The 17190-nt window shown below is 33.5% G+C and overlaps 1 protein-coding gene across 5 annotated transcripts in view; it reads right to left on the bottom strand.

The window, feature by feature from the left end:
* The window catches only part of CNOT2 (CCR4-NOT transcription complex subunit 2), a 115935-nt gene that overhangs the window by 29157 nt on the left and 69588 nt on the right, over positions 1-17190 (bottom strand). For all 5 annotated transcript variants that reach the window (XM_060113938.1, XM_060113936.1, XM_060113934.1 and 2 more), the window contains exons 4-5: positions 15835-15957; positions 5711-5777 (exon numbers count right to left, since the gene is read on the bottom strand). In XM_060113938.1, coding sequence (XP_059969921.1) covers positions 5711-5777; positions 15835-15957 — 190 coding nt within the window. The remainder of the gene's footprint in view (positions 1-5710; positions 5778-15834; positions 15958-17190) is intronic.

Here is a 17190-nt window from a genome sequence, read left to right on the forward strand (position 1 = left end):
GAGACCTAGCCAGGCATTTGGTGGTGGTGATGAGGAGTCAGGGGAATAAAAATGTCACACCAGTTCGGTCTGAGAAAACTGCAAGATATATGAAAATGAGGACAAGTGATATGCCTGGAGGAAGAGTGGGCTTACCTTCTGGGTAGTAAGGATGTATGAGACAAGCATGGATGGAGCTAACCTGGCTTCAAAATCCTCAACTATGAGAAGTTGCTGCTGTGTTAGAACCAGCCGGGAGTCCCAAACATCTGGCTGGATCTTTACAGCAGGTGGCACTCCATCTGTGGAACAGCTGTGTGAATCTCCTATATATACTTTGTACTCCTCCTCCTCAACCTAAATTTGCATGATACATTAGCAGCACCCTTTCACAAAGTAACGCAGGTCTCTAACCTTAGAGATCATCCTTGATCCCTCTCTTTCATATCCCACATCCCCAAATCATATTAGCTCTATGTCCAAAATATCCTAAACCTAACCATTTCTCAACACCTCCAGCACTAGTCCAAAGCCACCCTACTTTCCCGCCTGGACTACTGCACTAATTGTCTTTCTCTTTTTCTTGTCACTGTCCCTCCTCCACTCAGTCCATTTTCTACACAGCAAGGTGATCTTTTAAAAATGAAACTGTATCTGAAAATCCTTCCCATTAAACTTAGAATAAATCCAAATGCTTTACCAAATCTTTACAAGACTCCATGACCTGGCACCTGCTACCCATTAACCTTCCACTTTCTTTGTTCATTATACTGGCCCTCTCATTCATCTTCTAACACACGAAGTTCATTCTTATATTCTCATGAGTAAGACCATTTGCATTTGCTGTTGTCTGTACCTGAAAAGCTCTTCCCCAGATCTTTCCAAGCGTTTCCACTTCTCAACAGACTGGTTTCCATTCAAATACTACCGCCTCAGAGACAGCCTCTTTGCCTGATCGAAAACTACTGATCCCATCCACTCATCCATTAACCTGACAATTTTTTATAGTACTTATTATCAGAATCATATTATTTACTAAGTAAATAAATTTATTTGTATGCTTATTCTCTGACTTCCTTCATTAAAATATAAGCTCCATGAAAGCAGGAACTTTGTTATTTGCCATACTCTTCAATCCTGGAATAATTCTTCACTCATGGTAGGTACTAGATAAATAACACAATAAATGAATAAATCCTATCATAATGCCTTAGTCAGCAGACTCTTGGAATCTGTGGATTTAACATATGCAGTTTCTACTGTGTGCAAATTGCTTCCTAGGGTCATGACATTCAGTAAGTAATATGTAGCATCCAGGTTTCAAAGAAACTGCTGTTCTCAACTCATGTTCACATAGTAAAACTTACAAAGTAAGGCAATCCTGGCTCTACTACTTACTCCCTAGGCAAGTCCCTTAACCTTTAATCGGGTTGTTGTGAAGATTAAATGAGTTTATATTTATATCAAGTACTTAACATAGCACCTGACACATAGAAAATACCGAATAACGATTAGCTTTTGGGGAGTGAGGGTTGGGTGGGGGGATGAAACGTGCCTATGAAAAGAAAATCAACAGGTGGTCCTAAGGTAAGATAAAATGAGATAGTCCAATGAAGTAATAATGGTTTTCACCTATAAATAGTTGTTTTCTGGGGGAAAAGAGTATGTTATAGCTGCGTTCTTGAACTTAAAAAGTAGCAAATATCTTGAGATAGATTCCATAAAATTGTGAAGATTTGTACTTCTTGGCTGAAACCAATGTAACAGCCTAATAGATTTCCCTTGTCTTGATAAAGCAAACCACTCAAAAATTTATCCCATGCTGTAGATTTTGTTCCCACTACTGAAACAACCTTACTCATGGTCTCTTCAAGGGCAATGTCAAACATGACCTCATCTGTAAATCCTGTCCTGATCATTTAAGGTATGTGATTACTCCTACCTTTCAAGTATCCAGAAAACTCTGTACTTCTTCCTCTATTTTGTAGGAAAATAACTTGTGTATTTATCCTACTAGATTATATATAAGGACCATATCTTGTTCATCATGCATTCAACAAACATTCAGTGAGTGCCTATCGTGTACAGAGTATTGAGGATACAAAGGCAATGAAGATGTGCAATAAATAAACGCAGCAACACCGAAGGCATATATACACTGTACAGAGATGGCATAAAAGAGAATGCTCTCTTCTACAACACATCTGCAGTCTCTAGCATGATGTAATATATATGGTAGGCACTCAAAAATATCTGTTAAACTCAATTCCTACCTCCTTTTTGAACCTTTCCCATACCACTGTAGCTTACTGTGCTTTTCTCTCCAATCTGCAAGTCTGTCCATATCATTCAACATGATGCCTTTTACCCTATGGTATTTAACACTTTGCATATAAATATGCCTTGACCTCCCCAACTATAAAATGCTTCTAGAGAGCAAGAACTCACAGGGCATTCATTATTAATTCAAGTATCTGTTAAATGATTCTATTTCCTAAAAGCTACCAAAATGTGTCACATGCCTAACTATACTGTCAACAGTATTATTTCTGAACCATTCCACCTGTGCTCTGGCTCTCCACAAAACAAGTAGCTTTCATATATGTATTCTTAAAATAGGAGGTCAAAGGGATGTTGTTGAAAGCATAAGGCTATGCCACTGCTTTTAAGCCAGGAGTCCGGATACCAGAAAGAGAAGTTTATTTCCTTTCCCAGCTAGTGGTCTGGGTCCTCTGAGAATTCAGACACAAATGTATATAATGGATTCATGCAGACAGCTAGTTAACCTATGTGGCTAGATTATAGGCATATAAGAAGTACTCCTTTTTCTCAAATCCTCCAAGGCCCTAAATCCTGTTGGTAAGAAAGAAAATGTCACACCAACGATACTACCACTTAATTTCAATGCATTGACTATCCAGGGGAAATTAATTCCTGGCTCCCTGTTCATTCCCATCTAGTACACAGCTTCAGGGAGCCCAGGGGTCTTTAAACCTAGACAGTGTACTTAAAATCTTACGCACAAGTAGAGAACAAGTAGAGAACATCATGCAACTTGAATACAAGATTCCATTCACCAGCTTCTACAGTTACCACTTGATGCACAGTAGTCACATAAACCCTTGGATGAAAAGTTACATATTTGGATACAACTATACTGTACTAGAACCCATGATCATACAAGCTCCTAATCCAGCATTTTCTGGGTACCCTTGTGTACTATACAATCACTTCCACCCAAATCCGGCGAAAAGTCACTTTAAGCAGCTCTGTATCCATTCCAAGAGGAATTCCTTCCCTTGTTTTAAACTCAGTGAGTCTCAGTTTTGAAGGGGGCACTCTTCCTTCTCCACCTCTAATCTCTCTGATCATCAAGAACACAAAACAGATAGTAAACCTCCATTTTAATGGCTCAAATTCCTACTGAACTTTGCCAATCTGAATACAGAGTTAATGGTGGTACTCAATACACTTGCGGGGCAAAAGAACTCTGTAATATCAAGCCCAATGCACAATTAAAGTTAGCTGCCATAAGAATAACATCATGAATCTATTCCCACCTACTTATTCTATCTCCCCATCCTTTATTAAATAAGGTCAGCCCCTCAAGTTTTATCTTTCTGACTTACTTATACTACCAAAGCCCTGACCCTCAAGTCCTACATGGTAGCTGGTGTTCTCCTCTCTGAGAAGGTGTGTGTTCAAACTACTTACCAGCTGAAAGACTTATCTGGCCCTGTCAGGTCTATCCTAACAGACAGAGACTAGGAATTCAGGCTCTGTTTTATTTTATTTTATTTTACTAGTTGTAGTTTCTAGATCTGTGCACTAGAAAGGAATAATTGTACCCTGACTTGAGACATTTCAGTTTCAGTTGATCTAAGGTTCATTTTAAAAAATAATACCTACAATGTCAGTTAAAAGAGTGAGCCATGAATTGAAAATGCTGGTTCATCAATGCTACAATAATAAAGCCATTTATTATACTAAACTCCAACAGGAAATATTTGTCATATGTAACTTCTTTTTAAATTACTAAGTACCTTAAAATACTTTTCCTAATGAAAATAACTTTGCTCATTTATTAATCTTTGTATATCCTTAACCATCAGCACAATCATGTACACAAATTAAATCAATAAATGTCTACCTTACCAATGAAATAACCATATTCCAAACCTAATCCATTCTATAACTTAGCCCAATTATAACTTCACATTTGTAGGTTAAAAAAATTAGATCAGATTTTCAAAGACCATATAGCTGATTATATTGTAAAATAATTGCTATTCTCCTTCATTAAATAACCTTGGATTCTCAAATATAACTTTTCTCTATTCCATTATCTACTTTCTGCTGTGATAAATTGTGGGCTTTAAAAAGAAAGCAATGTAAGTTCTTTGCAGTTTCTCTATAGAAATAAAGGGTAGCTTTAAAATTTAACTAGATATTTCGAATGTAAGGGTTACCAGAAAGGTGAAAGTAGTAGGCTTCAAACAAAAACAGTCCAAACGAAACAAACTGCTAGCTAATAATATTCCCTCAATAACTAGAATGAACATTTGCTGATAAATAAGCAACATCTTTTTTGTGTAATAAAAGGCTTAAAAATGTTTTCTACTTAACTAGAGGAAAACTAGTATCTGTAATTAATAATTTTCCTTACTAATTCTGTACTAACAAAATTGTGTTTCATAGCAAAAAGAATGCCACAAGAGGTAGAGAGAAAAAAAATAGATGGAAACTATATTTGTCTAACAAAGTAAGTTTTTTCCCCTTACTAAATTTCAAAATAAAATTGAAGGGTAAAGTGGTATGACAAACTACTCTTGTATCTATCAAAACTTTGCCTTTTATTATACTGGGAAAGACTTACAAATCACATAACTGATTTTTATTTGAAGCTGGTTAAATTATTTGGTCATCAGATTGTCTGCTTCAGTTACCCTATTATTCTGTAATCTTTGATGGGAATTTACATCCCTTTTAACACTTCCCTCCCACTACAGAGATGAGAGATCAGCAGTCTCTGATATTAAAAGATATGACGAATCTTATTAATATATAAAAGTTTGGAAAATTAATTTAAAAAAGGGAAAATTTTATAATTTAGTTTTATAAAAATTATGTCATAATAATAGTTAACATTTATTGAGCGCTTACTATGCGCCAGGCACTGTGCTGAGAGCTATAAAAGTATTACAACACATAAAAGAAATAAAATCTCGTATATGGAAAAAGCTTTGAACTGTTAGTCAAAAACAGAGATTGTATACCCAGACTGAGCCAAAGTAAAAGAAGTATTTGCTAAACAAAGAGAACATTTCACAAACTGCTAGGTAATGGGCTTACATTAATAATAAGACCAAAAAACACAAACAAAACAACCTACTTAACTGACCAATCAAAAACCTTTAACTTCCTCCAACTGAAAACATAGAGAATGTCTATTTTTAATTTGTTTAGCATATCTTCTTCAAAAATACTGCAAAGGAACATACACATACAAAAGATGAAGAAATAAATTTTGATCTACCCTGTATCCAAATAATTTTGAATTAGAAAGGTCTGAAATAATGAGGTTTTCTGCTAAGTAAAATAAGAAAAACTGAAAATTAAATATCTTTCCTTTTAAACCCTAGAATAAACCCACAAGGGCAGCATTATTCTTTATTTGGTAGTTATTTTTTTCTTTAAATAAAGTATCCCAGAATAAATACAAAATTCTTACTTTGTTGCCCGTATAAACTTGCCCCAAACTGAGACAGCTGACCTGATGTAGATGGTGATGCCAGCATCTAGAAACAAATTAATTATATTAGAGCATAAAGAAAGTACACAGAACATTGCACTGACATTTTACAAATCTGTACAACATATCATAATATGTGAGAATCAAATCCATATTTCCCAATCTTCAGAAAAACAAAAACAAACACTGCATAATAAATTTCATGTTACTTAAGCACGTATCACAATTGCATGACATCAAACTATGCAAATAAAATTAATTTTTGATCACTGCAAAGTTTTTTTTCCCCAGTTACTCTAAATGAAACTATGACAGCATCATTACCTCACTTTAAAAAAAAGCAAACTAGGCTAACAAATACATGAAGACAGTACTTCAAAAAGTCTAAATTTAAGTAAAATTACTTGATTCTTAAATAATATATTAAGCTAAATTCTAAATTCAGTTTATTAAGTTGAAAATAAAATTACCTAAATAGAAAAGTTTTGTATTTTGTAATAGTTACTGATTTTTATATAGAAATGTGTATCAAATGGGTAGAGAAATCTAACAAACATACACACAACCAGGTACGTGGAGAGGTGATACAGTACCAAAGGACAAACCCAAAATACTTACAAATATGTATAGACATGGTATATAATGTACATTGCATGTACATTCATGGCACTTGTGTACAATGCCTTTCAATTTTTTGCATCATCTTTTTTTCCTAGAATAAAAATTCTGTGAAGCCATGTTATATTCATTTTTTACTTCTTCATAGAGACTAGCACTGTATGTGGCAGTGCTATAAAAAACTAGATACTTAAACTGAGTAAATGAAAATGTGTACGTGTAAGTGCATGTCTGTGTATTCCCTGTCTTATATTAAGCAACCATCAAAACACCATAATTAAATAAGATGAGCTACGTCATCAAAAGGGTTATAATCTAGTGGAAGGACAGAATGAATTACACAACTAATTATGTTCCAAGGCACAGTGTGGTAAGTGCTCTTAAGGAAGTATAAAGTATCACTGGAGGAAGATATTTCTAAAAAAGGGTGAGGTAACAGGAATACTTTGTAGAATGGTAACATCTGATGTGGGTACAGATGAGGGGTTTTCCAGTGTGAGAATATGCAGTGAGTGCGATAAAAGTTAGTGACATGATTAGAATACAAACAAAATAAGAAACATCAGTGACTGAACAACAGGGTAATTAGGGAAGGGAGATAAGGCCTACCCTACGCACACTGGGGAATAGAAGAATGGGAAATAAAAGAGTGATGGGACCAGATGCAAAAGATCTTCTTAAATGTTATGCAAAGATGGCTACTAACTATGGCGATAAAGAGAAAATATAATTTTAAGCCAGGAAGTGACATGATCAAACGGTGCTTTGGTAAGATAATTCCAACAGCAAAACTGGATGGAAATGGTAAGATACTAAGCTAGAACAGGAGAACTGCGACTACGAAGGAGTCCTATTGAAATGGTTGAGATATAGGGGAAAAGAGATGGGTGGAGAATCACCAGACAGGGAACTATCAGAGGCCTCTCTGATTTCCAGTGAAGAACTGGGCTGACATTGACCGCAGTAGGAAAGCCAGGGGGAAAAATATTTAAACAGTAGAGGTTTATACAATACACATTTCATGCTATTTTCATGTCAAAATTCTAAATTGTTTTAATTATTCTGAAATTCACAGAAGTTTTTATACAACAGTAGCTTTAAACTAATGACATACACCAGACTCTTCTGGGGTTGGGCTAAGTTACTACTCTAAACACAGCAGTATTTAAATATAGTAACATATTTTCTAAAAAAGCATCAAACCTTATAAATATTCCTTCTGAAATCTGGAGGGTATACAATATAAACAGTTAAACTGAAAGAATTCGCATTTTATGCCTGACCAAGTTCTTCTGTTAGGTACAATTATCGTTACTATTACCACATAACCACAAATATTTTAAGCACATTAAAGGTTCATTTCTAAATTGCAAGAACAAGATCAAAGAACATATGTAACATACAATGAAGCTTTAGTTGGTGACAGAAGGTAAAATGTTTATAATAAAATGCCTTAACAATCATGATTTTCTGTTAGCAATCATGATTTTCTGATTCCTTAACAATCATGATTTCCTGTTATCATTATAAGCTATAAACAAAAGTAAAGGAGTATAGTTTCCAAAGGCTTCACATAAAAGATGCTGGCCAGCATGAATCCGTGACTTAGAATGATCCATAATGTGAACATTCTAGAATGGACCACTAAAAATTTTACTTTTCCTAGAAATGTGTATGTTTATTGAGCACGTAACTCCAAAGAACAGACATTTTATAGTCTACTTTCTCACAAAGGTTATACATCCACAAATGAGTTAATAGGTATGCCAAAATATCACTCCTCTCAGCACTGGGAGATAAAGTAGAGAAGACGACACAACATGAAGGTAAAGGGGGAATGGCACCCTGGGCCAAATATTTGAGTCGAAGAGCAGCAGGGTGACCCATTTACCAGTATGACATATTAAATATTATCATTTTCTCTATGTGTGAGTACATAAAGAAGGTTAGTAAACAATGCTTTACAGAAACATGAAAGCAGTCTGTTTAATGGTTTATAATCTTCACAACACCCAAGTAAAATAAGCAATGATCAGCTATACAAACCAATGTTAAAATGACTGCTTCAAAATGTGTCAAAAATGCAAATATATAATTTCTTATAAAATCAATCCTAGCAGTATGTATTTTTAAACTCTGAAAGCATGCTTCATGAAATATATCAGTGCTAAAAATGGATTTTAAAACGGATTTAACATACAATGAAGGAATATGGGGTAGAAACGCTATTTACAAGCGCAAAGAAAATACACAAGAAATGTACTCTGGCACAGAAATAACTATAATTAACAGATGATAGAAAATTTATATAATTTTTTAACTGCTGAAAGTTAATTGTATAAAGGTAAATTTCTTAGAAAAATATAGAACTTTAGATCAAGAGACATATTAGAGTAGGGAATATAAGCATAAGTGGAAAGAGCCTGGCTTTGAGTCAGAAAAAAATCTAGGTTTGAATCCTGATTCTGCCTCTTACCTATGGGAGAGCCGAGCCTCTGTTTCCTTCCTGTAAGATGGAAATAACACTACCTACCTTATAGAGTTGAAGTGAAGATTAAATAAGATATACACATAATAAGTGTTCAATAAATGGTAGCAGCTGCTGCTAGTAATCTAAACTTCCTCCCAATTCAGGAATCTCATTAATAGCAATCAGAGGGGCAGCCTTTGGGGAATTTATTGAATAGTACCCTAATTTTATATTCATTTTTGCTTAAGAAGCTAAAGAAAGAAGTTTATCAAATGAATTCTAGATAAAATAGGGAGCAGAACTTGTGTTCTTAGAGGGGGAAAATAGTAGAAAAAGATTAAATGTCACACAATCAGTAGAATGCTGAAACCAATAAGCAGGTTACTGTGTTCCCAGTCTAAAACCATTATCACAACTATATTCTTCCTCATTTCTCAAACAGTCTATAATACAACACTTCATTCAAACAACAGTACAAACCAGGAAGCAACTAGAAGAAACAGTAATGTAATACAAGTTATTTTCCTGACTCAACAAAGAGCTCCTTTATCCTTTTGCTTAATATACAGAATATCAAGGAAATCAACAAGTTAGAAACTGTATTTCTAAAATTATTTCCACTGTTACTAGATATAATTCTGAAATCCATGACCAAAAAAACTCTAAAATTATATTGTTTTACAAAATGTATATTTGAAAAACTTAATAATAGGCCAATCTGGCTCCTTCCAGCAATCCATAACAGGAAAGAAGTGTTAATTATTCTATCCCCCTCACGCTTTCCAATAGTGATCACCTCTCACAATTATTCCCACCAATAAAATGTACCTTCAATCATAAAACCTATTTCAAGAAACATTAAAATCAGTATGGTCAAGAAATAATTTTCTACATAAAAAATGACTTCAAAATGCAACAGTTTTATTAAATAAAAATTCCCTGACCACAAAAGCAATTTTAAAATGAAATATATGTTTTTAAGTGTTCCTTAAAAATTCATTGTACAATATATTTAAAGGTATGGTGATAATATAATTCCTAGCATTCTGTTATTTATTCCAGGATGAAAACAACAAAGAAATATGATTTTGACTATATCATATCTCAAACAGAAAAAACAAAGAAAGAAAGTTTTAAATCTACATAGAATCTGAAAAACATTTAAAAATTAAAAACAGTATGGTTAAAAAAATAAAAAACCACTGAAGTCAGAATGAAATCTAGTAAACAAGAAGAAAGACTATTAGAAGATAATATATTAAAAAGACCAAAAGAAGAAAGGGACAAGAGAGGAAGCAGGCAGAAAAACAAAATAGTCAATAAGTCATAGGACCTGGTAGCTTATGAATCAGAAATCAATAACAAATTATGAGTTTACCAGATATTTCAAGTAATTTTGATTAAAACATTAAGTTTTCAAAAATAACATTTTCAGAAAGTGTAATATATGCTGAAATAGTCAATGTAATTAATTCCTATAGAACATTTAACATTCAAAACATACTAAAGAAAGTATGGCAAGGAAGATCTCTACATTATATTGTCTGAATCTTAGGTTAGAGCCAAAGTACAAATTTAAAGGCATATTAAAGGCTCTTAATATGCATTGCTAAACTGTTTTCTACGAAGTTTGTATTAATTATGCTTCCACAGCAGTTACTTCAATGTTCCCTCACAGATAATGGCTACTCTTCCACTTAAAAACAAAAACCAAAAAACCAAACAACAACAAAAACCCTCTTTGCTAGTATGAGAGGAATAAAATGGTATTTTCTGACTATGATTTTTTATGATTGTTAATTACTGGATGAAAACTTTTCTTATTATTTTTGTAGATGTATCAAAATTTGTTATATCTTTTAACTATATCATTTTAACTCCCTTTTATAAATAGGCTTTTATCTTTAAAATACAGAGTTTGAAGATTATTTAAATGGCAATGAATTTAAGAAATTTTAGAACACTGCCTGCAAATCATTTGACATTTAATTCTAATTTCTTTAAAGTCTGATTTATTTACATTTAACTCTATTAGGTTATTGTTGCCATATAAAATTGACATACTTATATACATTCAAATTAAAAGTTTTAAAGGTTATTTTTGAGTTTTTTAGGTAAACAATCGTATCTGCAAATACTAATTTTGTTACTTTCAATATCAACTCATTTCCTTCCCTTTTTCTAACAAAAAGACTCAGTAAGAGCCCACTATCTCCTACACCTTATAATAAGTTCTAAGAACACAGCAGTAAACTAGAGAGGCAAGGTCCTTGCCTTTGTTAAACCTAAATTCTAGTGGAGGAGACAGGAGAATACATAATTAATAAATACATACTTCAGGAAGAGATAGTTGCTGTAACTGTTAAAATGCAAGAAAGAAGTTAGGATATAGTAGTAGTAGTACTGATAGTATATACAAGGCTACTTAGGAAAAGAGTGATCAGAAAGGCTTCTCGGTAAGACAGATTAACAGATACCTGGATGTAGTGAGAGAGAATACCATGTGAAGATCTGAAAAAACTAAGCGCAAGGTCCTGAGACAGAAACAAATTCAACGAGCTAGAGAGTCAGCCAGGATGACTCTCTATGTAGTTAAACACTAATCATGAGGAGGACAATAATGGTGATAGAAGGTATCCTTATTTTATACTAGATTTTAACAAAATATTTATTATAAATTGGCCTGAGAGAAATCCTAGTTGCCATAATTGCTGTAGGCTAACACAAGTATGAAAGTTAGGTACAAGTTCAAAATGGTTGCCATTTGTCAAAACAAGGAAGTAGTCTACTCTAATCAGTTTCATGAGTTTTTTTTTTTAAAGTAAGGATAGGTGCTACATTTCATGTCTTTACAGCACATATTAAAACAAGGGAAAAGATGTTACCACAAGTTTGTGTGTCTAAAATAACCATGCTTAAGAATCACCAAATGAGTGCAACAAAGGCTCAAAAGACTAGAAAATACGTTAGCTATCAAAATACAGATATAATTTTTAAGAAAACCCTAAAATTGCTTAGATTATACTGCCCCCAAAGAGTTGTCTATTGTGTCTTATATGAATGTTTTTCATTTTCTATGTCTCTAAAAAAAGATTATAATTAAAAACAAATAATTAAAAATCACACAACTACATGATACAGGAACTATCAGTATCCAAGCTTTACATATAGATAAGGAAACCAAGGAAGAGGTCATATAACTTGCCCAAAGCCACAGAGCTAATAAGTGACAGCGCTAAGATTCAAAAAAGGAAAAGGGAAAGAAAGGGAGACATCAAGCCCACATCTGCCTATGATTTACTTAATCTTGTGAAAACATTTAAGTAATATATCTGTAATATTTATATTACTTTTACACCTCAAAAACAGCAAATTCAGCATTCTTTTGAAAGACACATACATGTACAGGCATCTCTTGAAATAAAAGGCCTTGGAAAATATGAAGTAGCCCTAAAGAAACACTTAGCAATTTAATCAGCACACAATCTTATAAAGAACAGTTTACCAAATCCTTCTACAACCATGCATATGATGAAGAAACAATTAACGTTTTATGCTCTATGGTTAGGGTAAATCAGGAATTGGTTAGGTTTTTGGGGTCTTTTTGCTTTTGGGTTTTTTTTTTTTTTTTGGATAGTTGGCTTAAAGATTCACTCAACTACTGGCCAGTTTTCCTTTATCATAAATTACAATTTAAAATAATTTTCTCACTGTTGCCAGGGAGAAAAAGAATACAAAATTATCCCAGTCATTTATTTATTATGTTTACATTTTTTCTCTTCAAAAGCCTTATAAAGCACAAAATAATCATTATCTGCAGATGATATACATAACTACCGAAAAAACCAAAAGAATCAATGGCATAATGTTATTATTATTCATTATAGTAGCAACATTTAATATTTACTATTTGGTCTTCTATAAGTTTTGCATACAGTTATCATTCAGTCCTTAAAACCACCACCCATTAGACATGTACTATTTTTCTTATTTTATAGATAAGAAAACTGAGACATACAGAGACTGAGTAACCTTCCCAAGGACACAGCTAGTAAACCCTGTGACTGAGATATAAACTCATTAAATAGAATGTCCAGAGCCCATACTCCCAATCAACAAAAACTAATAAAAAGAGTTTTGTAAGGTAGTTGGTTATAAAATAAATATATACACATACGAACTATTTCATATATCAGTAAAAACCAATTAGAAAAATGTAATGAAAACGGCAACCATAAAACGCTACTTCTTAAACGGCATAAAGAACAGAAATAGAAGAGAGACACACTCTTCTGAAAGAAGGTAAACATCAGTATAAATGTGCAACAGTCAAAAACATTTTTGTAAAGGATGTGAAAGACCTTACCTGACTAAGATGTGAAAATTGCCTATAAAGCTACAGCTATTCAACTATGTTGTAGTTCTTCCAAAGAATCAATATGATATACAGAGCAAGAGTTAAGAAACAGGTCAAAAAAATCAGACATTAGTATACATAAGGGAGAATTCCAATTAGCCATAAATGAATGGTCTAACTCAGGGGTGTGCAATTTACTGAATGCAGGCCAAATCCAGCACACTGCTTATATTTGTAGGGTGCGTAAATTAAGAATGGTTTTTCACATTTTAAATGGTTATATAAATACCTACATATTATCCTTTATTTAGCCTCTTGGCCCACAAAGTCTAAAATATTTACTATCTGGTTCTTTATGGAAAAGTCTTCTAACCTGTGATCTAAACTATAAAAAAAGTGTTGGGACAACTGGATACCAGATAACCTTATGGGGGTGGGGGGGTGGCACGAGGAGGGTAATCTGGCACCACAAAATTCATACCTTAATCCAAAACACACTTCTAAGGAATGTAAGTTATATGTGTAGAATTAAGCACAAAAGTGCTAGAAGAAAGTAGGTGGGGAAAGTCTTCCTAGGTATGATCTCAAAAACTGAAAACATTAAAACCAAAAAACCCACACAAAACTGATGAGTCAAATGCAATAAAAATGATAAATATTTTTATATTAAAAAAACCTGAAAGCAAAAAACTGAAAAACTATTTATGACAAGAGGTTATTAACCTTAATATATGGAAAGCTCTGACAAATAAACAAGACTTATCACCTTAATAGAGAAATAGAAAATGGCACAAAAACAGTAATCCATAAAGGAAGAAATAAAAATGGCCAACTACACGAAAAAGACACATTGCCCTGTGTGTGTGTGTGTGTGTGTGTGTGTGTGTGTGTGTGTGTGTGTGTGTGTGTGTGTGTGTGTGTGTGTGTAAATTAAGCAATGTTTTACTGCACATTAAAACAGTAAGTTTCTTTTGTCTATCTGTAAAAGATAATAGCTGGTATTCTCAAGGGCACAGAGAGTGCTGATGAGAGTAAAAATTGGTACAAACTTTCTAGTGAAAGACATGTCAATATGGCCCAGAGATTTAACTACCAATATATTTTTAAATACAAATATGTGGAATATAGAATCAAAATTTTAGCCATAAATTATTCCCGACTAGCATTATTGGTAATTTTTCCCTTCCCTGACCCCACGCATATTTTCTAAAGTTTGTGCAATACCCCTTACTATTCTGTAATGAAAAAAGTATCAGCAACACAGAAATTTGTAAGTAGCTACTATATTATTATTCCCATTTTCAGATGAGAAAACTGAGGCTTGGAGAAGTTCTTGCTAATAGGCAAAGCCAAGATCCAAACCCATATCTGTCCTGTTTTAGAGCCCAAATTCTTAATCTCCATGTCTTACTACCTTATTAATTAATTTAAAAAAAGTTTTGTGAAGCAAATCATTCTGTTATTTCTGTGACAATTAACCTGGAATAGTAACCAACATAGGTATATGACTGTGTGTAATAATTCTGACTAAAAAATTCTGACATATAATACAGTATTTCTGTTCCCTAGAAGACAGACATCTCTGTCATTCATTCTCTGCACATACTTTTTTCAGAATTTCAGTTTGAAAGCTTTATATCTTCCTGATAAGAATGAATGCTTTTCATCAATAAGTAATATTCCACTACCATTTTTGCACCCATCTTAACTTTACAATCACAGTAACACACATGCAGATTAGTTTCTGCAGTGATGCTACCGGAAAGACATCCCAAATTATTTAACTATAACATCAAATATTAACCTTAGAAATTTATGTAAAAAATAATTCAGTTATAATTTACATCAAATAGCAAATAGCTAGAAAGGCAGTAAGATAACAGAAAATTAATTAGATGACATTATTCTGTCAGCTATTCAACTGCACAAGAAAGCCACCAAACACAAAATTTGAAGAGTCCTAATAATGCACTTGATAGTTTGCTGCCAGAATGACACAATTTTCAAATAAAAATAAAGGGGAATAACACCAAAACAGGAAAACAAAACAAAACAAAACCCCACCAAATTCTAACTTAAACCTTGAGTAAGCCTATTTGTGAAATTCTAAGACACAGGAAGTAATTTACTAATGATCAACTTTAATGAAAAATGATGGCAGGGCTTCCCTGGTGGCGCAGTGACTGAGAGTCCGCCTGCCGATGCAGGGGACACGGGTTCGTGCCCCGGTCCGGGAAGATCCCACGTGCCGCGGAGCGGCCGGGCCCGAGAGCCTTGGCTGCTGAGCCTGCGCGTCCGGAGCCTGTGCTCCGCAACGGGAGAGGCTACAACAGTGAGAGGCCCGCGTACCGCAAAAAAAAAAAAAAAAAAAAAAAAGATGGCATTTGTTACGAAACTTAGATATTTTTTTTTCCCATGTCTTTTGAGTACTTCCTACCACAGTATTACCATATCCCAACTTGAGAATCATACAACATTTTGTCTCCAATAAGAATGTAAGAAAGCTCATCATCTTTGTATCCCCGGGGCCTAGCACTATGCCTAAAACATAGTCACTCAACCAAAGGTGGTACTCTACAGTTCATATACTGCTTTTCAGGAATCAGAAATAGACAGACATATACTATCGAGTAAACACAGCTTAACTGGTTAACTTACATCTTTTTCTGACCGATGCGGAAACATAGAAGACTGGCTGTAGTACATGTTTTCGTCATGGTAGTCACTGTCGACCCCCTCTACAAACTTCTTTCTTGAAGCACCAAACATGCTGTTTGTCACCTAAACAAAAATATTACTTTTATCAAGAATAATGTTTTGGAAAATGTCAGGCTTTACCTTACTCCTATGTGGAACACATAAAATGAAGGGAGCATTGCTAAGATAAAGAAACAGATCAACTAAGAATTAATGATACAGGTGAGAAAGTCATAACAATGTAGTAGTAAATGTTTACTTTCAGGCCCTGAAATCAAGAGGAGAAACTTAAAGTCTGTCACATGCAATGATTCCAATTATTTTAAAAGAAAAAAATATTACTTATTCTTGATAATTGGCAACCCAATATAATTTTCCCATACAAAGATTTTTTAAAAATTAAGTTTGGGTTTAATTATTCAAAAATTTCACATGCATCTTCAACATTAGTGTCTTTGTCATCGTTATACCTACTTTTTAAATTATGTTTTGCAGAGCATATCATCTTCACTTACAATCTAAGTTTACTGAGATATAGCACTTTTTGAGTCCATGTATAATGGCACACTGGAAATCTTATCTCAAGCCACAAGCTCTCACTCATGTAATAGTAGGATAATTTTTTCACTCATCATCCTGGTATAAATTTATGATCTCTACTACATAACCTGCTTACTCTTTTGCTTTTTAAGTCTTTACCATATCCAACACTAGTAATTTTGAGCCCTCATCAAGATAATTACTAAATCTGTGCTAATTTTTATTTTATTTTATTTTTTTCCGTAAGGTGACCTGTATAAAGCTTCCAAAACTATCAATTGACAGGTTATTTAATTAAGGTCAATGTGTCTTATCCCTAATAGTACTCTGCAGTTCAAAGTAAACTGAAATGTCACAATAGGAGAGATCTGTAAAGACTAGAATACACAGTGACTATATTTTTTCACACACAAAAAACGGGGAAAACTCATCAAATTTGACATTCGTCTGGTACACTCATTATGAATAAGGGTATTTTCTTCCACTGTAAGAAAGAAGGAACTTTCTTTTACTTCTCATTTCAAAATGAAACACTGTAGTTACTGCTGTTAATCAGTAGACATGGTGAATTGGTATACTGCAGATTTTAAGGCCAAATTTGATGTGCAAGTTTGTTGAAAACACCCATGTTACTTAATAATTGCTTTATATTTTAAGTTCCTTATTAAATTTGTAAGAAACTCAAATATTTAAGTATTCTTCCTGTTGAAGTCTGAGAAAAAGCTATTCAGTTAAATATGAACACCAGTCTGAAGACAACTTAACCACTGCTTTGCT

This window comes from Mesoplodon densirostris, chromosome 11 (genome assembly GCF_025265405.1).
Source record: "Mesoplodon densirostris isolate mMesDen1 chromosome 11, mMesDen1 primary haplotype, whole genome shotgun sequence".
NCBI classification, from domain to species: Eukaryota; Metazoa; Chordata; class Mammalia; order Artiodactyla; family Ziphiidae; genus Mesoplodon; species Mesoplodon densirostris.